At 37.5% G+C, this 20,433-nt stretch overlaps 1 protein-coding gene across 1 annotated transcript in view; it reads right to left on the bottom strand.

Moving 5' to 3' along the window:
- LOC149921865 (uncharacterized) overlaps positions 1-16,475 on the bottom strand; it is an 87,558-nt gene extending 71,083 nt beyond the window's left edge. The window contains exons 1-2 of the mRNA XM_090163624.1: positions 16,270-16,475; positions 12,389-14,119 (exon numbers count right to left, since the gene is read on the bottom strand). Of these exons, the coding sequence (XP_090019750.1) occupies positions 12,389-12,641 (253 nt within the window). The 5' untranslated portion in view covers positions 12,642-14,119; positions 16,270-16,475. The remainder of the gene's footprint in view (positions 1-12,388; positions 14,120-16,269) is intronic.
- Between the last annotated feature and the right edge of the window lie 3,958 nt (positions 16,476-20,433).

Here is a 20,433-nt window from a genome sequence, read left to right as displayed (position 1 = left end):
AAAAAGGCACTCCTCTCTGCTCACTCTCACTTGAGAGGTGAAAAAGGCACCCCTCTCTGCTCACTCTCACTTGAGAGGTGAAAAAGGCACCCCTCTCTGCTCACTCTCACTTGAGAGGTGAAAAAGGCACCCCTCTCTGCTCACTCTCACTTGAGAGGTGAAAAAGGCGCCCCTCTCTGCTCGCTCTCACTTGAGAGGTGAAAAAGGCGCCCCTCTCTGCTCACTCCCACTTGAGAGGTGAAAAAGGCGCCCCTCTCTGCTCACTCTCACTTGAGAGGTGAAAAAGGCACCCCTCTCTGCTCACTCTCACTTGAGAGGTGACAAAGGCGCCCCTCTCTGCTCACTCTCACTTGAGAGGTGAAAAAGGCACCCCTCTCTGCTCACTCTCACTTGAGAGGTGAAAAGGCACCCCTCTCTGCTCACTCTCACTTGAGAGGTGAAAAAGGCACCCCTCTCTGCTCGCTCTCATTTGGGAGATGAAAAAGGCGCCCCACTTCTCTCGCTCTGAGTTGAGAGGTCAAAAAGGTGCAGCTCTCTTTTTGCTCATAAATTTTGAGCTGAAATCAGCTTTTCCAAACCTACTAACACGCTCTACAATTGGTTCTTAACGTAAATAGCGCCAATCTACCCTAACCTCTCTAAACCTGGTGGCAGAAATGAGAAATTCGTTCATCCAACATAAATATGGAAGATCAAATTCCCTTTAAACTTTCTATTAACGTTCATACGTGATTACTTACTAGGAATACGCAGGGGAAGTAGGGCAATTTATTTATAAGTGGCGACTATAAATTATTACAAATGACAGTGAGACTGTGGAAATCGGCTCACTTGAGGCACAGATATTCTTTCATCTATACTCTATCGATTCAAAGCTAAACGTTGGACTTCTTTTCGTTTTCATTTAAGTGTTATTTTCATTCAAATAGATTGATATTTTCTTTTTTAGTCCATGGACGAGTATGAAAATGATTGATTCGAATATTGCAGATAGGCCTCGGTCTTAAGAAGGGACATATATAATACAAAAACCAGTTCTTTAAATTGAAAACTGCATTTCGTCTTTATATAATGAAAAGGAAATCAAAGGTGGGGAAGATATTTAACAAAAATGTGTGTTTTTGGCTGTACCTAAGTTAGTTCATGTTAGTTTAAAATTTAAAATTACCAGCTATAATGTAAATTGAAAAGCAAGTTAATGTTATCTTTGTGACGTATTTACTAAGGTTAATATACAGATCAATAAATTTTAATTAATATGCAATCCTTTACCATATAAACTTAATTGGTATCTATGCCAGTGCTGCCCAACGAGTAAATGTTTTATGTAGAAAATAAAATCTTATTATAAAAAATAAATCAAAATAATATATTATAATTGGATTTTAAAATAATATTACGCTTTTTCGAGTTGCGTGTTTTACTGAAAACCAGTTACGTAACCCGAGTGAAAGCATAAGTCCGGATGAAAGCTAAAGTTTTTATCCGACCTGATAAGTACAAAGGCCTAGCTGAACAATTTAGGCCTCTCGTCTTTTAGCGAGGTAAATGACTGGCCATTTGTCAATAACCTTTCCTCCGAAGCTTTTATTTATTTTTATCATGATTTCCTAGCCAAGGCCTAGGAGCATCTTGGCCGTCGGCGATATTGGCCTATTTTTGCGAGCATCGCTGCCAACTAGGTCAAACTTAGAGAGGCAAACCACTCTTGTTTACCTACTAAGTGGCCCCGACTCGTTGGTGTATGGTCATTAGTTAGTATTTGTTGCGCTCAAGGGTGTGTGCCCGTTGAAAGTGTATTCGCCTTTCGATCAACAATCAGACCAAAGGAAAAAAAAGTTTATCTGATAAATATCCTTGTATATTATTTATAATCGTTCGATCCTTCCATAAACCAAACGAACAATGGCAATCGGCGACATCTTTTGAATAAAATTGAAAGCTTTTATCGTGTAGATAAAAGCGAAAGCAAATATCAAATAACCGGTTGCGTTGAACAAAGAGTTGATTACATAGAACAATTAACCGGTCACTAAAACAAAATAGTCGGTTTTATACAACAAATCATCAGTTTATTATACCAATTAACTGGTCAATTATAACAATTAATTGGTCAATTACAACAATTAATTGGTCAATTATACCAATTAATTGGTCAATTATACCAATTAATTGGTCAATTATAACAACAAATTGGTCAATTATAACAACTAATTGGTCAATTATAACAATTAATTGGTCAATTTTAACAATTAATTGGTCAATTATAACAATTAATTAATCGGTCATTAAAACAAAATAGTGGGTTTTATACAAAAAATCATCGGTCTATTATACCAATTAATTGATCAATTATAACAACTTATTGATCAATTATAACAACTAATTGGTCAATTATAACAAATAATTGGTCCATTATAACAATTAATTAACCGGTCATTAAAACAAAATAGTGGGTTTTATACAACAAATCATCGGTCTATTATACCAATTAATTGCTCAATTATAAAAATTAATTGTTCAATTAAAGCAATTTATTGGTCCATTATAGTTAGTAACTGTTAAACTATAATATATAATCGAGCGATCGCTAAATAACATTTTAGCACGCATGTTTGGTTTCAGTAGTCTTACTAACCTTTTTAAGCTAACGAGTGGTATTTTAACGCCTTTATTGATTTCTGAAACCATTTCATTGGTCTTTTGTAACAAATATTTGCTTATTTTAAATAACCCGTGAACTATTTCGAAGCAATAATCGGAGAAATATTTCGAATAACAAGTTAAATATTTGAAGTACCCGGTTAACTACTTCCAAAGAGCTGTTAATTACAATCAATATTCGGTGAACTATTTCTAACAACCGGTTGACTATTTCAAATACTGCGTAAATTATTTTAAATAACCGGTTATATCTAGCCAATGATCAATACTATACATTAGAACGCTACCTTAGAGCAAGAGTCAAGCAAGTCTGGAAACCCCTATTTGAGGAAAACGAGTTTTAAGTTTGAAATCTAGCATAATAACAATGTTAATCTAACAATGAAAATTGATAAAAAATAGAGTGAAAATATATATTGAAAATTTTGTACTGAGTCACCTCAATTGAAAAACACTCAAGGATTCTTATTTTGAATTTCTTTTAATAGTCACGTATCTCGACTTACTTGACTTTTGCTCTCAGGTAGCGAGAACAAATGTATATTTTGAGAAAAAATGACGGGCTTCAAATAGTAACATTTCATTTCATTTTCATCAAAGGACATCAGTTGAGATATTAATATATTAATGTGGTAATTTTTAGGCTAAGGAAGCTTTGCTTAAAAAACAAATGACAAAACATTTAAACAAATGTAAAACTGGTGAATCAACCTTTAAACTGAAATATTCCAAAAGTGTATAGGGGGCGCGACTGTAGCTGGTACTTCCAATAATTTGTAACTCGACAGTGACTATGAGAGAAAAGGTCACGCGGCTGCGCCTCGATCTGTGACGTCATTAGGTTCATTAGCAATTACACTCAGCCTGTCCGATACGGTCCGTGACTGGCCTTTCCTCGAAGCCCTCAATATAGCCCAGCATATTGCTTTTTCAATTTGTTTGGCCGAGCGTGGGTGGGCGGGTGGGCCGGTGGTCGTTGTCCTTCTGCTCTAAGTAAGCTGTCCACTCCGGGTTGTCGCTTATTTGCATGGAGATCATTAGCGAAACAAATGAAAGGGGTCTCTGATGGCCATCATTTCACGGTCGGCCAAATGAATTAGCGGATTTTAATAGTGCCCTAACACGCGTAACGCGCGGAGTCATTCCACACTCTCTACAGTGGCTCCCCTTAGCGGTTTACCCCTCTCTACATTTGGCGGCACACGCCTCTCGCTGGTGCTGCTGGCCACAACGTCTTCATTGCAAAATTGTTCTGGGATTTCGTCCTTGTTCAGCCGCTTTCGTTTTATAAATATATCTTCCACGTCTTATCACGTTTTTCATATTTTAAGGGCGTGAAAACCACTTTAATCATATTTAAATTAATTCAGAAATATACTAGGAAAACAAGCCCCAATTATCGCAGCGCCATCTTTTAAATTTTAATTAAAAATATTTCATATGAATTATAATATCACGCGCAAAATTAATAGCAAGATTTCATTTTGAAAGCAAGGGCTTGTTAGAAAAATATATTACGGTGAAGACCTATTGCTAAAGGGCATGAACGTGTTTCGAGGTTTGAGTCAACAATTAGACCATTGCCCAAAAGATTGTCTTATAAAAATCCTTATATATTATTTATAATCCTTTGATCGTTCTATAAACAAAATAGTAGAAGGGGAATAAGAGACATCTTTCGGACGAAATTGATCACTTTTTTCGGAGTGACCTTATATAAAACCAATAACCGGTTGTATAGAACAGATAACCAATTTTATAAAACAAATATTTAGTCAATTGTATTAAGTAATTGGTCAACTATGCCTAAAATTGACCAGAATATGTTATTTTAAGAATAAGGGATTGCTAGTCAATGGGCTAAAATTGTCTGCGAAAAATGTATCATATTAGAACCATGATCTTTTTATGAAGAGGTCGATGCAAACCCCGTTTTTTTAACTCTTTCGTCAGTGTCGGGCCGAAAAAAAGTCACCCTCACAGATGGTACCAGTAAAATTATTTGGTCTTCTTAATTATTTGTAATAATATCTTAATATTTAAAGATAAGTTATATTGTTTTATAAAAATTTAAGATTCAATTGATATCGTACAACCTTTATGAAATCTATCATAATTTAAAAACTAAATGACCCAGGCCATAATATTAGTGTCATCCCCATCTCATTTCCCAGGGGAACAATTTTTAAATGTACAAGTTCAACGGTCGTGGTGGAGTTGGTAAGAGATCTTTCTATAATTGATAGAAATTCAAAATCGATAATTTATTTTTGTTTGAAATTGCCATGTTTTCAATATAAATGTACAATGACACATCTCAAATGAAAAGCAATTACTGCACATATGTTTCGGAGCCTAATTATCGTTTTAGGGACTAAAATCCCCTTTCGGTTTTTAAAAACGGTACGGCACTGACATGGTTAGAGAGAGGGAACTAATACCTATAGAATTACACCCTAATTAAATCTCTAGCCGTTGAAGATAATGTAATGTTTAGCGGGTGGCATTCGGTGCTAGCGCGGCTCTGAATGAACTTACACCACCACCGCCAACAACAGCGTCGAAAATAACAGCCTCTTTCCCATCTTTAACTAAAGGGGATGAGGCTAAAAATTAAGTTTCCACCAGCGGTAGTTAGATGGCACGACGAGACACCGATATATTTAACCCTTATGTACTTCCTTTCCTCCACTAGTAGTAGACTTTGACAAACAGGTTAGGTCGTGATGGGAAAGTGCACTGACCTCTATATAAAAAACGTCCTGTTACAACAGTTAACTTCATTCCGATGGCAAATGAGATTAAAAATTCTTACAACTCTATCAGAAGCAATGACTCAATTCGATTTCAATTTCGATTTGAAAAGCGTCAAGTTGGCGAGAATGAAAAGACTCTTGTTATTTTTTCAAGACTACTTATCGACTAAACGAAGCCAGCGTGCATTGGCCACGCTCAACATCATCATTTTTTGACGGTACGTTAAAACCGCAGCAGTTTTCACTTAATAAATATCTCATTATTGTCTCAGTTGACGATTTGAGGATCTGTTTAGAGATATTGATAAAAAAAGCCTCTCTCGTTCTAAGCCTCGGCGCCCTTTTAGAGAAAAATCGAAGACATTATATTCACTGCGGCATTGCCGCGCGTGCCTCGCAAATCGAAGCAATTTTAGAGGAAATTATGCTTTCTCTCGTTACTCAGTATCCGATCCGCTCAGTTGACGATAACCCTTGGTGCGTATTGCTATTAGGGGGGGGGGGGGACCTCTTTCTACGCTTCGAAAACTTTTCGAGTGGGTCGTGGAGTTTGCTTGAAAAAAAAAACATATATGTATGGAAAGATAGGTTGAGGGAATTTGGAAAAAGAGATAGGGAAGATGGTTTTGTGCCGGGCAAAAAAATATTTTAAGGACAAAAGGTATATATTTTCGTTCGAAAAACCCATACGTACGGGTCGAAGAAGACGAGTCTAATGGGCTGGAAAAATAACTCCCTGGATTCAGAAATTGACGTCGGAAACGTTGGCTTTTTTCGCCCTACTCAATATGTTCCACTCGCGTATGGTTGCGAAGCAATTCGGTTGAGCAACCTAGTTGTACAACAGAATGCTCGAAAAATAAATCTAATAAAACAGATTTTGAAAACATGAAATCCTTCGAAGAAAGGAAAACAGCGATTAACTTTTAAACTAAACTATTTTCATTTAATCCCGGACGGACCCCCAAAATAGGGGCCTAAATGAATCTGAATTGATCAGCACGTACCACGACGCAAATAACCGATAAACGTTCATTTAATAGATTAATAGATTTATTGGTTTACTTTTCAGGTATTGTATTGTTTAGCTTAAACTGATAATGAAAATTTGAGTTATCTTTGGTTTTGAAAAGAAATAAGGGTATAGTTGTCAAAGTTGAAGTTGAAAGCTACTGATCGAAATTTTAAACGGGTATTTCTAGTAAAAATTGTAAAATGTTTATAAAATATACAGAAATTGGCTTCATTGTTCATTGAACACGCACAATGACCAACGTGGAGTCACAATATTGAATAAAATTAATTACGCTAAAGATTTTCCATCATCGCGAAAATAACATTTAAACCCCGTTTGTAAAGGCAAATTCTGGCGTCATTAAAATTAGCAATTAGTAGACGATCAAGACCAACTGAATTCCTAGCGCTCGCCCGAATAATTTATTTTTAGGTTTGCACAACAAACTTGTCGTAAATTGTCCACCGCTACGTAAGCGTCTCTATAAATTTTCCCATATACAAGAATCTCGGAAATAGCCACGCGTGCGGACGACGATAATATAAGAAATAAAAACACTAAGGCCTAAGAAATCGAAAAGAGGCAATTCAGGAATCGTAGTATCGTTTTCGGGAGAACTGTTTTCGAATTCATTCGTCTCATAGTTTCGGAAATGAGGCGGCCGGTACCTCTCTCACCGGTAGATTCGCGAAATTACCCCCAGTTAACTCGGGCCTTGGGCCTTGGCTCGCGTGCCTGACGGTGGGCCGGGCAATAGCGCGGCATTGCTCTCGATTATAGGGGCGGGTAGTGAGACGCGATAGAGAGGTCAACCGAGCCTAGGCCTTGGCCGTCGTACGGACGAAACGAGCCTCGACGTTCTAAAGCGTTATGGCCTCGTCTTTAGGCTTAAACGAAATTGGAACGCGTCGCCGAAGCTTTTCCGTTTCGGGGGTCCGACAACGTTCGTGCGTTTTCAGCCAACAGAATGTCTTATCAAATGGGTAAACCAAATTAGATACAGCGCAGGGGGATATCGAGCTTAGTTACGCGAGAGACTAGCTAATGCCGGACCTGTATCAACATTATTAGACTAGCGCGGATCGCTGGAATGCGCGGGAAATTGGAGAGGCAAGCCAATCTATGCGCGTGACCTTCCAGCGCTTTAGAAATGCTTTTTAAGGGCCCGATAATTTGTGAAATTTTATGTCCATTTAAAGTCATACTTTGTACTAAAATAGGGAAGATTTCTATGAATATTTAATAAATGATTATCTAGGAAATTTCAAGTTTTGAAGCGAACAAAACCTTGGGTGCCCTTCCGGTAAATATTTTGGGAGGACAAATGCCCTCTGCCCAGCCCAGTTCCCTGCCTGATCTATCTGAGACGTGATCTGGGATGCTAAAAATGACTAGAATATGTTTTATCAAAATGTATTTATGGTTTCATTTTAGCGAATGATTATGTTTAGACGCAACTGAAGCGTATGACGGTGACGTTTTTCCTCCCCCCCTCGTGCCGTGTCGTCTCAACATAGCCATTTTCCCAAGTACAAATTCTTAGTTTTAGTCTAATAATAAATCTTTTTGCTAAAATTCTTAGAATAATGTCAGTTTTTAAAGGGAAGTGAAAGTGGCGTTTTTGGGGAAAAGGAAACACCTTGGCTGAATCTAGTTACGAAGGAGTCCGCTTAAGGCGCTGGCGAGCTACGACCTTTTACGTCAAGATGCAGTGCTCTCTACGTCACTTTTGTTTCTCCTTTAATTAACTTTTGAAGATATCGAAAGAAAATTTTTCTATTTATCTAAGTTAAGATATCGACTTTGAAAGACTACGCTTTTGGACGTTAATGATCAAGAAACTATCTAATCGAAGATTTGACATTTACAAAGAGTTCACAGAATATACAGAAATGACCATTTCACTGATACCGTTAAAGTACTTTTCGTGTCCTAAGTGTCGAACAATTGATATTTAATATTTATTTAAAAATATAATAAGAAATATTTCAGGTTACTAAAAACAGAAGACTACATGATCTACTACCTAAGTTTTTGCCTTAAGCTGGTTTCACACTCGACGGAAAATTAGCAGCGTAAAGTTGAACGTTAGCGGTATATCGAATGGGAATCCATTTTCATCTCGGCGTTTATTATCGTCTTTCCGGCATATTTTCCGTCGAGTGTGAAACCAGCTTTTAAAGAAAACCGAAATTCTGTAGTGTAATTTATCTAGTATCGTTCTCGAGAACTTCAACTTTTATATTTCAAGAAAGCGTCTGTTAAAGAAAAGTAATATTTGAAACTTAATTTAGTGTATAAAATGTCGAATTGAATGATTTAATTAATATTATGAATTATAAATATCAAAATAGTTGGTGGATTGTGCTAAGGAAAATATTTAAAAACAAGTTCCCAACAGATGGCGATGCAGTTTCAATTCTCTGCAACCTAAATACGTTCTTGATAAGAAGCATTGTTTGGGAAATTCAAACACTCATCATCATCATCATCATCATCATCAGCTAAGCTAATACCCAAGGCACCACCTTAGGCCTAAGTCATCATGCGACTTTTGAAGCCATTAGTTCAGGTGGCCGGGTTACAATGCGTAGGAGGGTGGTGGCAAGCCCTGCATGCCACGCGTTCGAGCCAACAGCTCCCTACACTAACTATTACCGTTAACCTCAACAAGTTTTTATGGAAGGGGAAACCGAAGATCTCGGGGGAAAACCCCTTAAACCAGTGGGGAGATAACTTGCAAACTCTACGCAGAAGGAGTTGTTCCGAGTATGGCATTACTTCATCGCATACCGAGAGTTGCTAAGAATTTCATAATAAGAACTAAAGAATATTTTCTTGATATTAACCGACATTCTTGAACAAAAATAGTAATTTTATTTAAGAATCTGGTTGTACTTTGTCCAAATTGTTCGAAGAACAGGTTAGCAATCAAATAATAATCTTGTGTAATTCATTACAAATTTTTCTACAGACTTCCTAAACAATTTCTATAGAAAACACCTTAATCAAATTTCTGAGTTTTCAATGGCTGTGAAAAAATTACACAATATTTTAAAGGCACTATCGCATTTTTTTATAGAGAACTATTACACTTCTACATAATTTCTATAGAAATGTTTTTAGGCGTACTTATACTTTCTTGTCAACTTTACGCACCCCATTTTCCGATTTAATCTTCGGTTAATATTCTTCACTTCTATAGACATTTTGGGTCATTTTCTATAGGATTTCGATTACAATTCTAAAGAACATAAGAGAGATTTTCTGGACAGATTCAAGCACCGCATTTTACAATCTTCTGGTAGTATTCACCTATTATTTCTCTAACTTAAGTTATCCGCGAAGATGAACCTCAATGTTTTAATAAAGATTCCTTAGCATTTTTTTGTAATTTTTCTATAGGATTCTGATCGAATTTATATGGAATATATTTTTAAATTAGACTTTCTTGTCACCTTTACGCAAAACCATTTTCATATTACATTATTTTCTGTTCTTAATTCTCATTTCTTGTAATATAGTCAGGCATTATGATCAATATGGATCCCATAGATAATTGTGTAAGGGAGAATTTCTCGTCAACTTCCCAGGTAGTATTCATCTCTTAGTAACTATAATCAGGCATCACGATGAACCTTAGCTCTTCAATAATCATTTTGTCTACATTTTAAATAGGATTCCAATTACAAATCGTTAGAATTTCTATAGAAAGCGTTATATTCGTCCCATTTCTAGTAACTAGTCAAGCATCATGATGAACCTCAGTATTTGAATGCCTTTCCCGTTTCGCGGTTATAAATACGTATTGGCCCGGTGAGTTTCGGGAGCGGTATCTACTACAGCGCGTATTTGAACTACAGCGAATGGGTTCTGAAATGGGTAAACTAATTTTGGAACAGCAACGTTGGCTTAAATCATAAATCCGTCATCGCTGAGCTTGCCGCGTACGCGTAAACGACGAGGATCATATTTAGGCAGGACGGCTGAATTAGGGTGGTACTCGTACGCCGCGGCGCATTTCTAAAAGTCAAGTATAGGTTCGCCTTGATTTTGGAGAGTTTCGCTAAGCTCGTTGCCGTATTAATGACGATCCAATTACGGTTCCGGGTGCCGGTGAGGGCCCGCGCGAGGCCGGTACTTAATAGATACGGAATTAATACAAGCGCGGGGTTCAAATCCGGGCCATAGTATTCATTTATCACCCCATCAAACTTGATTAAGTTTTACCCCGGTAACTTCTCGGAGCCAGTCTTAGGAACGGGTGTATGTTATTACGGCGACAATAATCACGCTTAGTCCGCTGTATTGTAAATTATGAACCAGTGCCGACGGGCTTCTTAGTTACAACGAGTCTTAAGGCGAATTCCTCCCAAGTACAAAATCTCGTGAAATGTAAGTCGCGCCTCCTAATTCCTTCTTTTTCACGAGGTCGTTGTAAGTCGCGCCTTGATTGAATTAGTTCCTTCTTTTTCACTAGTCTGCCATGTTATAAATTTTAACCTCGAATATCTCAGACCGCAAATGGAGATTTTGAATTTGGACCCCCCTACGTCAAAGTACCCCTAGTTACGTTCAAAATTCCATTTCAATCGGATAACTTTAATTATGAATATTCGATTCAAATAAACATTGTTTCACCTAGGAGCAAATAACGCAGCACCCCACACAAGGAGAACGTAACACGTCAAAAGTCGTGCATTTTCTTGCGTACAGTTTTCATTGGCTAGACGCTTTAGCTCCTGCTGCCGTCGGAAGGAGGAAATTCTGAAATTGTCTTCCCCCCCCCCCGTAAAACGTTCAGCTTAAAGGTTCGTTCAATGAAATTTGTACACAACACTGCGTTAGCGTGTTTATAGACTATAGCTGCGTTCTCCTGGCGTGTGTTGCTCCTAGGTTTCACGATCCAACATTTTTGGACCTCACAGATTTAAATATAAATAACTATGTTGTATGAAGACAAGCATTTGCGTATGCCTTCCTATTTTCAGCAAGCATGTATTGATTTGTACTTGGAGAGAATGACTATGAGCGTGGCTCCGAATCCCCATCATGCTTAAGGAGTAAGCTACTTCCGACGCCATTGAAGCGGACGCCGGTGATGTGTTCCCCCCCCCCCCTCTGGTGCCGGGGGAAAGTTCACCATAGTCATTCGCCCTAAGTATAAATCAATACATTTTTGGTATTAGCAGATACATTATCTGGAAATTTAGTAGTTTTAAGTGGTTCTTCTTTTCGTTGTTTTGCCAAATATCGAAAACATTTCCCCAAACTTGATTTGTTAATATTTAGATAAATGTTTGTTATTTATGTTATTTGCGCCATTATTAAAACCAAATAACATATAATTAATTTTACTAAAATTCAGATATTTAACTACTAAAATTTAAAATATTGAACTTCCAAAGATCAATTATTCAACTTCGAAAGTTTAAATATTTGACTTCTAATATTTAATATATTGAACTTCCAAATTTCAAATATTGGACTCCCAAAATTAAAATATTGGACTTTTTAAATTAAGATACAGATATTGAACTTCTAATCAGATATTGAACTTCCAATCAGATATTGGACTTTCCAAAGTTCAGTTATTGGACTTTCCAAAGTTCAAATATTGAACTTCCAAAGTTCAAATATTGATCTTCCAAAGTTCAAATATTGATCTTCCAAAGTTCAAATTTTGATCTTCCAAAGTTCAAATTTTGAACTTCCAAAGTTCAAATTTTGTACTTCCAAAGTTCAAATATTGATCTTCCAAAGTTCAAAATATTGAGCTTCCGAAGTTCAAATATAAGAATTTCCAAAATTCAGATATTGGACTTAGTAAGTGAAGGCAGTAAAGGGCAGTTCGCGGTCGCTCGTCCCGCGTAATGGCTTAATGGGATCCGCTACAGTCGCGACTAATTATTAGCTACAGCGCGCATTTTGCAAACAAAAGATGAATAATTACCTTGAGTCCGGTCGTAGGGTGGCTCCAGCAGCGAGTACGGCTCCAGGCCGTAACTTGAGCGTTGAGGCTCGCCCTCTTGGCGACCCGCGTCGGCCATCTCGAAGGTGGCGATCCAGGCCAACAAGAAGGCCGCCAAGGCCGCCGTCAGCGGGCCGTGGTACGCGTGTCCGCCACACTGCGAATGCTGACTGGGGACGCTCTCGCTTTTGGGCCCCCGACACAACCCCATACTCGCTTTATTCAAGATGTTCATTTTCAGTTGGCCGATCAAATTTCAATCCTTGTTGAGAAGTTTTACTCGACTTTATAAATATCCTGGGATTATTTTCGCTTAGTTTTATCCGCTTTATCGGGCGTAATGGCTCCTGGTTGGTCTAATCTGAATGAGTTCACCGCTTAAGCGCGCGAGTTTCGACACGTTCGTTGCGAAATTCCACGTTTGTACGAGTCGGTTTAGCAGCGTGACTTCGGATGACAAATTCTATACACCTTATTTGCGTTGGCAAATAGTCGAGTTTGTCGTGTATAAATGGTAAACTAGAGACGTAACCGGCGCGAACGCGAGTCGAGTAATCCATATTCAGAAATCGGAAATGGGCGAGCAGCGCCGCCGAGTGGCTGATCCGAGAACTTTCCGCTTCATTTCTCGGAGAGCGATTAAGTTTTATTTTTTTTTTATTCGGCGAGTTTTTCTGATATTTCTTTTCTAGCGGCGGCGCGAAAGTTTTGTCGAATAATTAGGGCGAGCTTGCGGATAGCGGACAGATCATTACGGCCGGAACCGAAGACGGCCGAGAAAGAAAAGAAGCGACCGAGGCTTAGAATCGATTCCGTTAAGGACCTTCGATATATTCTTAAGAGTCTTTAAACGCGTCTTGTTTCCTTTTGGTTTTCTAATATTTCTTTCTTCTTATTCCGCCGATTTAAAATCCAGAGGGCGCTAAGAGACGAGTATTGATAAATGGCGAAGTTATTTAACGGGCGACGTGTTTTAACCCGTCCGGGATCATCAATTTAGCAGCTTCGCCGTTCCAATACGGCGCTCGTTGCGAATCGCTATCTTTTGATAGATTTAAGTATTAATGAAATTTCGCAACTCGTCGGTCCAATTTTACAGTTCCCTCCGCGTTGTCCGATTTGGGGGTGTGAAAGGCCCCGCAATCGATAGACACGCGGGGCGGGGGAGCCCCATTCGGCGTCGAAGGTGCTCGCGATAGGCGTTCTGTCGTCGAATGATAATGTCCGTCTCTATTGTTGTTGCAGCCTGTATTGCCTTTATGGAACTGAGAGCTTTCCTTAATTAACGCGAACGCCGCGGTGTTTTACTCCCGAAACAAAGGCGCGACTAATCTCAGCCAATTTCGAACATGCTTTCTATCGGAGCCGCGTGGTCCGCTGTCGATAACAATCCTTTAGTCACTGTATCCGCTATCTTCTCAGTTCCAATGAGTCGCTCCTTTCCCCGCAAGTTGTCAGCTTCGTATTCTGGCCGCTGGTGTCGACAAAGATTCCAAAGAGCGAACGAGGTGTGGTGGCTGACGACTTCGATCGGTTACTATCCTCTTTATTCAATTCGAGAATTTCGAAATGAGTCCGCGAGTAGCCAGCGTAATGACGGGAAGCTCGTGTCCTATTCAATTGTCATTCGATACGCTGCCTGTTATTGGCATCTTTTGTCGCGGATTTTCAAAGGATTTCACACCGAATTTCCTTTTTCAAAATTCATTCTCCCTAGGCGAGAAAGTGAGATAAAAATAATTGTTCCGTTATTAATTTGTACCAAATTGAAATCGTTTAGAAAATAAACGCGCTACTTGATGCGTTTGATACGATTTCGGAAATGTGACAACCGTATCTTCAAAATTTAGTTTTTTTTTATTCGTTTCGGTCGATTTATAAGGTGGTTGTTATTTTAACCTGAATAATTACTTTATTTTGGAACTGAGAAAGCTAACTTAATTTGTTAGGTTACATTTAATGACCATTTCTATACGAAAATAAATTATAACGAATTTAAGATTAAACCAAGGCCTAAGTTTAAATATAAACTATTCGCGTTCGTGAATAGGTATTCTGGGAATATATTGTCAAATGTCTCTAATGTCATTCCCATAATTCTATAGTTTGGAAAGAAAATAAAAATTACAATAGATAGATAGATATAGCTTTCCCAAGGCTTACTGAAAGCTACACTCGCTACTTTCATTTTTAACCATAAATGAAAAACATTTTTTGAACTGCAAATAAAGTTAACTTAACTTATTAGGCTTCCGTTAACGCCGCCTTCTCTTTACATACAGAAATTATAACGAATTTAGGTTATAAGCTCTAAGCCATGGCTATAATTACCGTGGAATTTCGGAAATAAAAACTATCCGCGTTAAAACTATAAACTTTTAACGACACACGCGGATCCGGCGCTCCAATATGTTCCCTAATTACATAGTGTCGATTTCTGGTGAAAATTATAAAAAGAAATTCGCTCGACAGATGTCGTTCTAAATATGGGCTATCTAGTAATTTTTGTAAAGGTAGCCAAACTTTTTCTTATAAGTAAATTAGCACGCTGATTTTTTTTAAACACAAATTGAAAGAAAATTATTAATTTTATAAAATTGTGAAAAATTTTAAAACAATATTTTAGATCCGCTCAGGATTGATGCGCGTAACCTAGGTTGCATTCTTCCCTCGTAAGATATGTTATGCACTTCTGATATTATTTTATTTCGTGCTGACCTACAGTTTCGTTCTTTAAAAGAAATGGGATACGTTTTAGGAACTTATTAGCAGAGGCTAAGGTTAACAACCCTTGACGGCGACTTTCAAAGGCAGAATGCTACCTTTATTACTAAAATGCTCGTAGGAGGGTTCCGCGCGTTTATCTGGAAACTTTAGCTCGGAAATTTTCTCTCTTAAAATTTACCTTTGAGTGTCCGTTTCATGTGGGCGTTCAAATATTTTAATAAATTAATATTAAGAAGCGGGGTTAAAGGACTAAATCGAACTGAATAACAAAACAGCGCAAATGAAATATTTCAATTACAAATGTGAACAAATTGTAAATTAATTACCACATTGTATATTTGTCAATCATGGTCATAAGGAAACTTAAAAAAAAATAACGAATCTGATGTTACTTTGTTTGTCAGAATGAAATAGCATTTAGAGTGAGTTATCGATGAGCGTAATCGTAAGTTAAACGTTTTAATTTAAAGAAAATTCGCCGTTTTGGTTGAAAACAGACAAAGGAATAATATATGCTTAAAAAGTGGCGTTGAGATCTAGTTTTAGTTATATTATTTGTTGTTACAACGGAAGTGAATTAAAAAAGTTAATTTGTGAGTAATTCAGCCAATAATTTTGACGGGGAAGATAATCCAATATTACTTTAACCCCGGGCAGCGATGCAGCTAAGGTTACATTAAAAATAATGGAAGGTAGCGGATCATTGAAACAACTATCAAAAATTCCCTTTACAATATAAAAATATTTAAGTTCAATTCGTCAGTAACGGGATTAAATTTTTAAAATATCCTATCTAATAATAGTCTACTAAGGCCCAACACCGACGTATGGTTGGGGCAATTCTCGGACCAAACCAAATGGCAACAACGACCGCTATTTAAACGGCGTTTAGGATTTAATTGATAGGTGAAATAAGCTTTAATTGATAGGTGAAATAAGCTTTAATTGATAGGTGAAATGAGCCTGAATTGATGAGGTTTAATTGAGACACTAAATGTGTTTGACTCTAATCCAGGGTCATAAAAGGGGTCTTTGTACAGAGCAATAATATCTTGGGCGAAGTCTCGGAATGAATAAACGGGCGGCATTTGTTTGAAAGGAAAGCGGTGGCGGCGATGAGTTGAAGTGACACTTACCTTTAGTGCAGTTGAGACCGTCAATAACCCGCAGCAGGCTTTGACCCAAGGAGGGGGAAGACGCTCTTAATGGAGACAAGAGTTTCGCGATATCCGTGTCCACCGTACCGCGACGACGTAGTCTTGACAACCAAATCTTGCACTACACTCCAAGATAGATTCGTCACAGCGGCTCACTCCTCAAAAACTCGTCTTACAATCCAACATAATCTTTTCGATAATCATAGTATATTTTAAATTTTATAAATTACAATCCAGGGGAATCGTTACTAACGTTTCGATACTTTTTAACGTACAATCCACTAGAATCGTTTCTTACGTCTCGATATTTTTTTAAATTCCAATCCAGGAGAATATGTACTGACTTTACGATACTTTTTAACGTACAATCCAAGATAATCGTTTCTTACGTCTCGGTACTTTTAAACGTACAATCCAGGAGAATCGTTTCTTACGTCTTGATACTTTTTTACGTACAATCCAAGAGAATCGTTACTAACGTTTACGTTTTCTTTTCTTTTACAAACGGCGATATATATTTTTTGCCAGTATAATCCAGAACAACTGTTTCTAAAATCGCCAAATCTCCATAGAGTCCAGAAGAGCCGTTACCGAAGCTATCAAATATTCTAACAATCCAAGAGAACCGTAACGGAATTTTATTCGTCCGACTCAATAAAATCTATTTCGTCATTCTAATACACCGATAATAAATGGTAGATTAGACGTTTATTCTTCCTAGTCAAAAATTCGCGTTATCATAAGTATATAAACTATCGGCGAGCGTTATACGCGAACGTACGGGACAATGAAAATATAAAGACGTAAACGTAGTAGCGCTCGAGGGGTCCTTGATTCAAGCTCGGGCGAGTTGGCCCCGAACAAAGCGCGCGGAGGAGCGAAGATTCAGGGGCCCGACCGTACCGTAATCCCGATCCGCACTGCACCAACGAGCGGACCTCGCCGCTCTCTCGGCCGCCGTTCCTTCCCCCGTTTCCTACCCCCTCCGCTTTGGCCGATTTCATCCCCTCGTCTCGTTCGATCGCTATAGAGTGGAAGCCCGCTACCAGGGCGCGCTGCTATCGTCGCTGGGAGGCGGGCTGCCCTGCGGAATCCGAAAAAGATGGGAGGGGAAAAAATATACGGTAAAGGGTTTTCTGGTAAAGCGAGTTTTTACAAACCCCGGGCCCCGGCGACTATTTTAACGGGTCCCTTCGCTTTTAGCCCTCGATTCCAACTCTCATCTCTTATAACGCGCTCGAAGTCGCGGCTTTTTCAATAAAATATAGTGTTTTAAAGTTTAAGTTCCTTATAAATCTATAGTCATTTTTCCCTATCCTTTCAATCGAAGGAACAGTCGGTTTGGGAATAAGCGTTATCAAAAATATCGACAGAACTTCTTTGCGGATATTTTTCTTCGCTCTGCAAAAAAAAATCGTTGTAAATAACGGTTCTTACCGGGTGGTCTTTTTCAGATTCACGAGATTTAGTACGGTTTTCCCTAAATTCCGGTTACTCCGGATCCGGTTATGGATATAAACTCGTTCATCTGTAGTTTTAAAACCAGTTGTGCCGTTTTGGGGTTTTAAGGGGGAAGACTACAGTGGCCATTGTCTACTCTCGCGCTATTTCAAGCTGAAATCTTTTAATTTTGTATTTTAATTTAAAACAATTAATATTTAAGTGTAGAACAGCCTCTTGTTTAGTGCTTAAAATAATTTTGACAATTTTAAATTTAAAAGTAATTAAGTTATTACGTTTTGATTCAGACCCCCGGAGCTAAACAAGTTGGGCAAGCACCCAAACTATTCTTTAGTTAGGACCTTATATCTCGTTAACTATTAATATTAGAATTATCAAAATTATTTTAAGCACTAGAGGAAGGTTCAGCCAAATAAGAAAAATATAATTCAATTATGTAATTGTTAAAACAGAAACGTTCAGCTTGAACGAAAAAGAGGCTTTTACTGTATTCTTTCCCCTTAAATAAATACTTTATTATTTGTTGTTATTACACTAGAAAAATGAGTGTTGCAAAATACGGAAAATTAGGCTTGGTTCAAAATGGTTAGATTAAAGAATGCCATGATTTACTGGTTTTTTATGTTTGTCTTCGAGGATACAAACCAACGGAGTGTCCTTGGGACTATTTAGTGTTGTTAACTTTCCGGAAAATAAAATGCGGAAAAGTTTCCAGAAAATTTGAAAAGTTTCCAGAAAAGTTTCCGAATTGTGAAAAAATTTTGCCAAATCAGAAAAATAAAAAATTGAAACATAAATTACTTTTTAAGGGTTTTTAGTGTTTTAATCTTTTTACCGATATAAAATGTCTAATATCAGTAAACATACTACAAAAATTATTAGTGTTACATTGTTAATCAGTTTAAACTAGTCTAGATGTTTAGTTTTACTTTTAGATTCGAAAAAAAAGGCGAAAATGCCGCTTTATTTAAATTTGCAAACAATATATTAGATTAATCATGGAATGAAAAGTTTTTTATTTTTTCGGAAAAATACGGAAATTTTCCGAAAAAAAAGACTCCGGAAACTTTTCCGAGCGGGAAATCTTCCGATTTACAGCACTAGGGCTATATAAGCCAAGGTCACACGACCAGGGTTGGACACAAGGATATTTTTTTTAGTCAGCCTGACTAGTGAACCTCCTATCTTAATTATCTTAGTAGCCACTGACTAGTGGGGGTAAAAAGGGGGGTATAAAACAAGAAGTAAGCCAACATTTTTCTTTACCCATCCGAATTAAAATAGGAGTTTATTAATTATTATCACTTGAGTTACGTGACTTTTTTCACGATTTAGAATCTTTGACTAGTTTGAAATATTTTCATTGATAATATCATCAAATGACGCTTAATTGGAGATAGAGATTCTGAATCAGAACTTCTATGAGGTACAGTAGAGTCTCTGGACTCTTGATTTTCAACAAGCACTACAAACTTGATGTGATTTTTTTTTTAAAATGGGATTTATGAATGATGAATTTATGATACGCCATATTCACCATTATTTATGAATATTTAGGTAAATGTTTCACTAGGCAAATTGACTAGTGAGCCCCCAGATTTCGATTAATTTTAGTAGTCAAAGCATTTATTTTAGTAGTCAAATGGCGCGACTAGTGCCTTATGTCCAACCCTGCACACGACTGTTAAAACCCAATAAGTAGCTATTTACGTATTTCAGCAATAGTGTGATCAAACTGAGGGAAGCAAACAGGCCCGGACTAGCTTCTTTGGGGGCCCTCGGGTATAGAATAAAACTCTAAATGGTTATTTATAGGACAACAAATAACGTTTAAAGTGTTCTAGATTCTACGTGCACATTAATTTGAAAAGTCAAACGCGTCTAAAGGACCTTTAGGAAAAATTGATTATATGAAATTTGGGGCCCCCTTTATCCGGGGGCCCTCGGCGATCGCCAACCATCGGACCTGATAATAGAAGAGCGATTGGACTACTACTGTGGTCCATTCCTACCATTTCTTCTTCGTATATCCTACTTTATTTCAAAAATACAATGATGTCATCCTGATTGATACTTGTCGTAAGTTTTGTAAGTCGGAAAATTGTGCGTGGAAAATTTCCGAAAAAAATAAAAAAAGGTTTCATTCCATGATTAGTCTATTGTTTGCAAATTTAAATAAAGCGGCATTTTCGCCTCATTTTTTCGAATCTAAAAGTAAAACTAAACCTCTAGACTAGCTATAAACTGATTAACAATGTAACACTACTAATGTTTCGTAGTATGTTTACTGTTATTAGATAATTTATATCGATATCGATAATAAGTTAAAAAAAATTAAAAACTCTTAAAATGTAATTTATGTTACAATTTTTATTTTTCTGATTTGAGGAATATTTTCCGCAATTCGGAAAATTTTCCGGAAACTTTTCCGAATTTTATTTTTCCGGGAAATTAACATCACTAGTTTTTAATAACTGGTTTTAGACGTAGCATTGAACCTGCATTAGTTAGGCGATCCTGTGAACGGGGCTAGAAAATAAGCCTATGTTAAAGGTTCACGGAATCCATTGAAAAATTCGAGCCGAATTTCAGACTTACTTTACCAAACACGTGATACATTCGATTCTGCGCCACTTTAAGCTTCCTCTAGAATGATAGTTTCTCTGAATGACATGATTCGTT

Source organism: Leiobunum rupestre, chromosome 11, assembly GCF_980474605.1.
Source record: "Leiobunum rupestre chromosome 11, qqLeiRupe1.1.hap1, whole genome shotgun sequence".
Classification (NCBI taxonomy): Eukaryota; Metazoa; Arthropoda; class Arachnida; order Opiliones; family Sclerosomatidae; genus Leiobunum; species Leiobunum rupestre.
The sequence above is the reverse complement of the archived record's forward strand: the minus strand, read 5'-3'. Positions and strand labels throughout refer to the sequence as shown.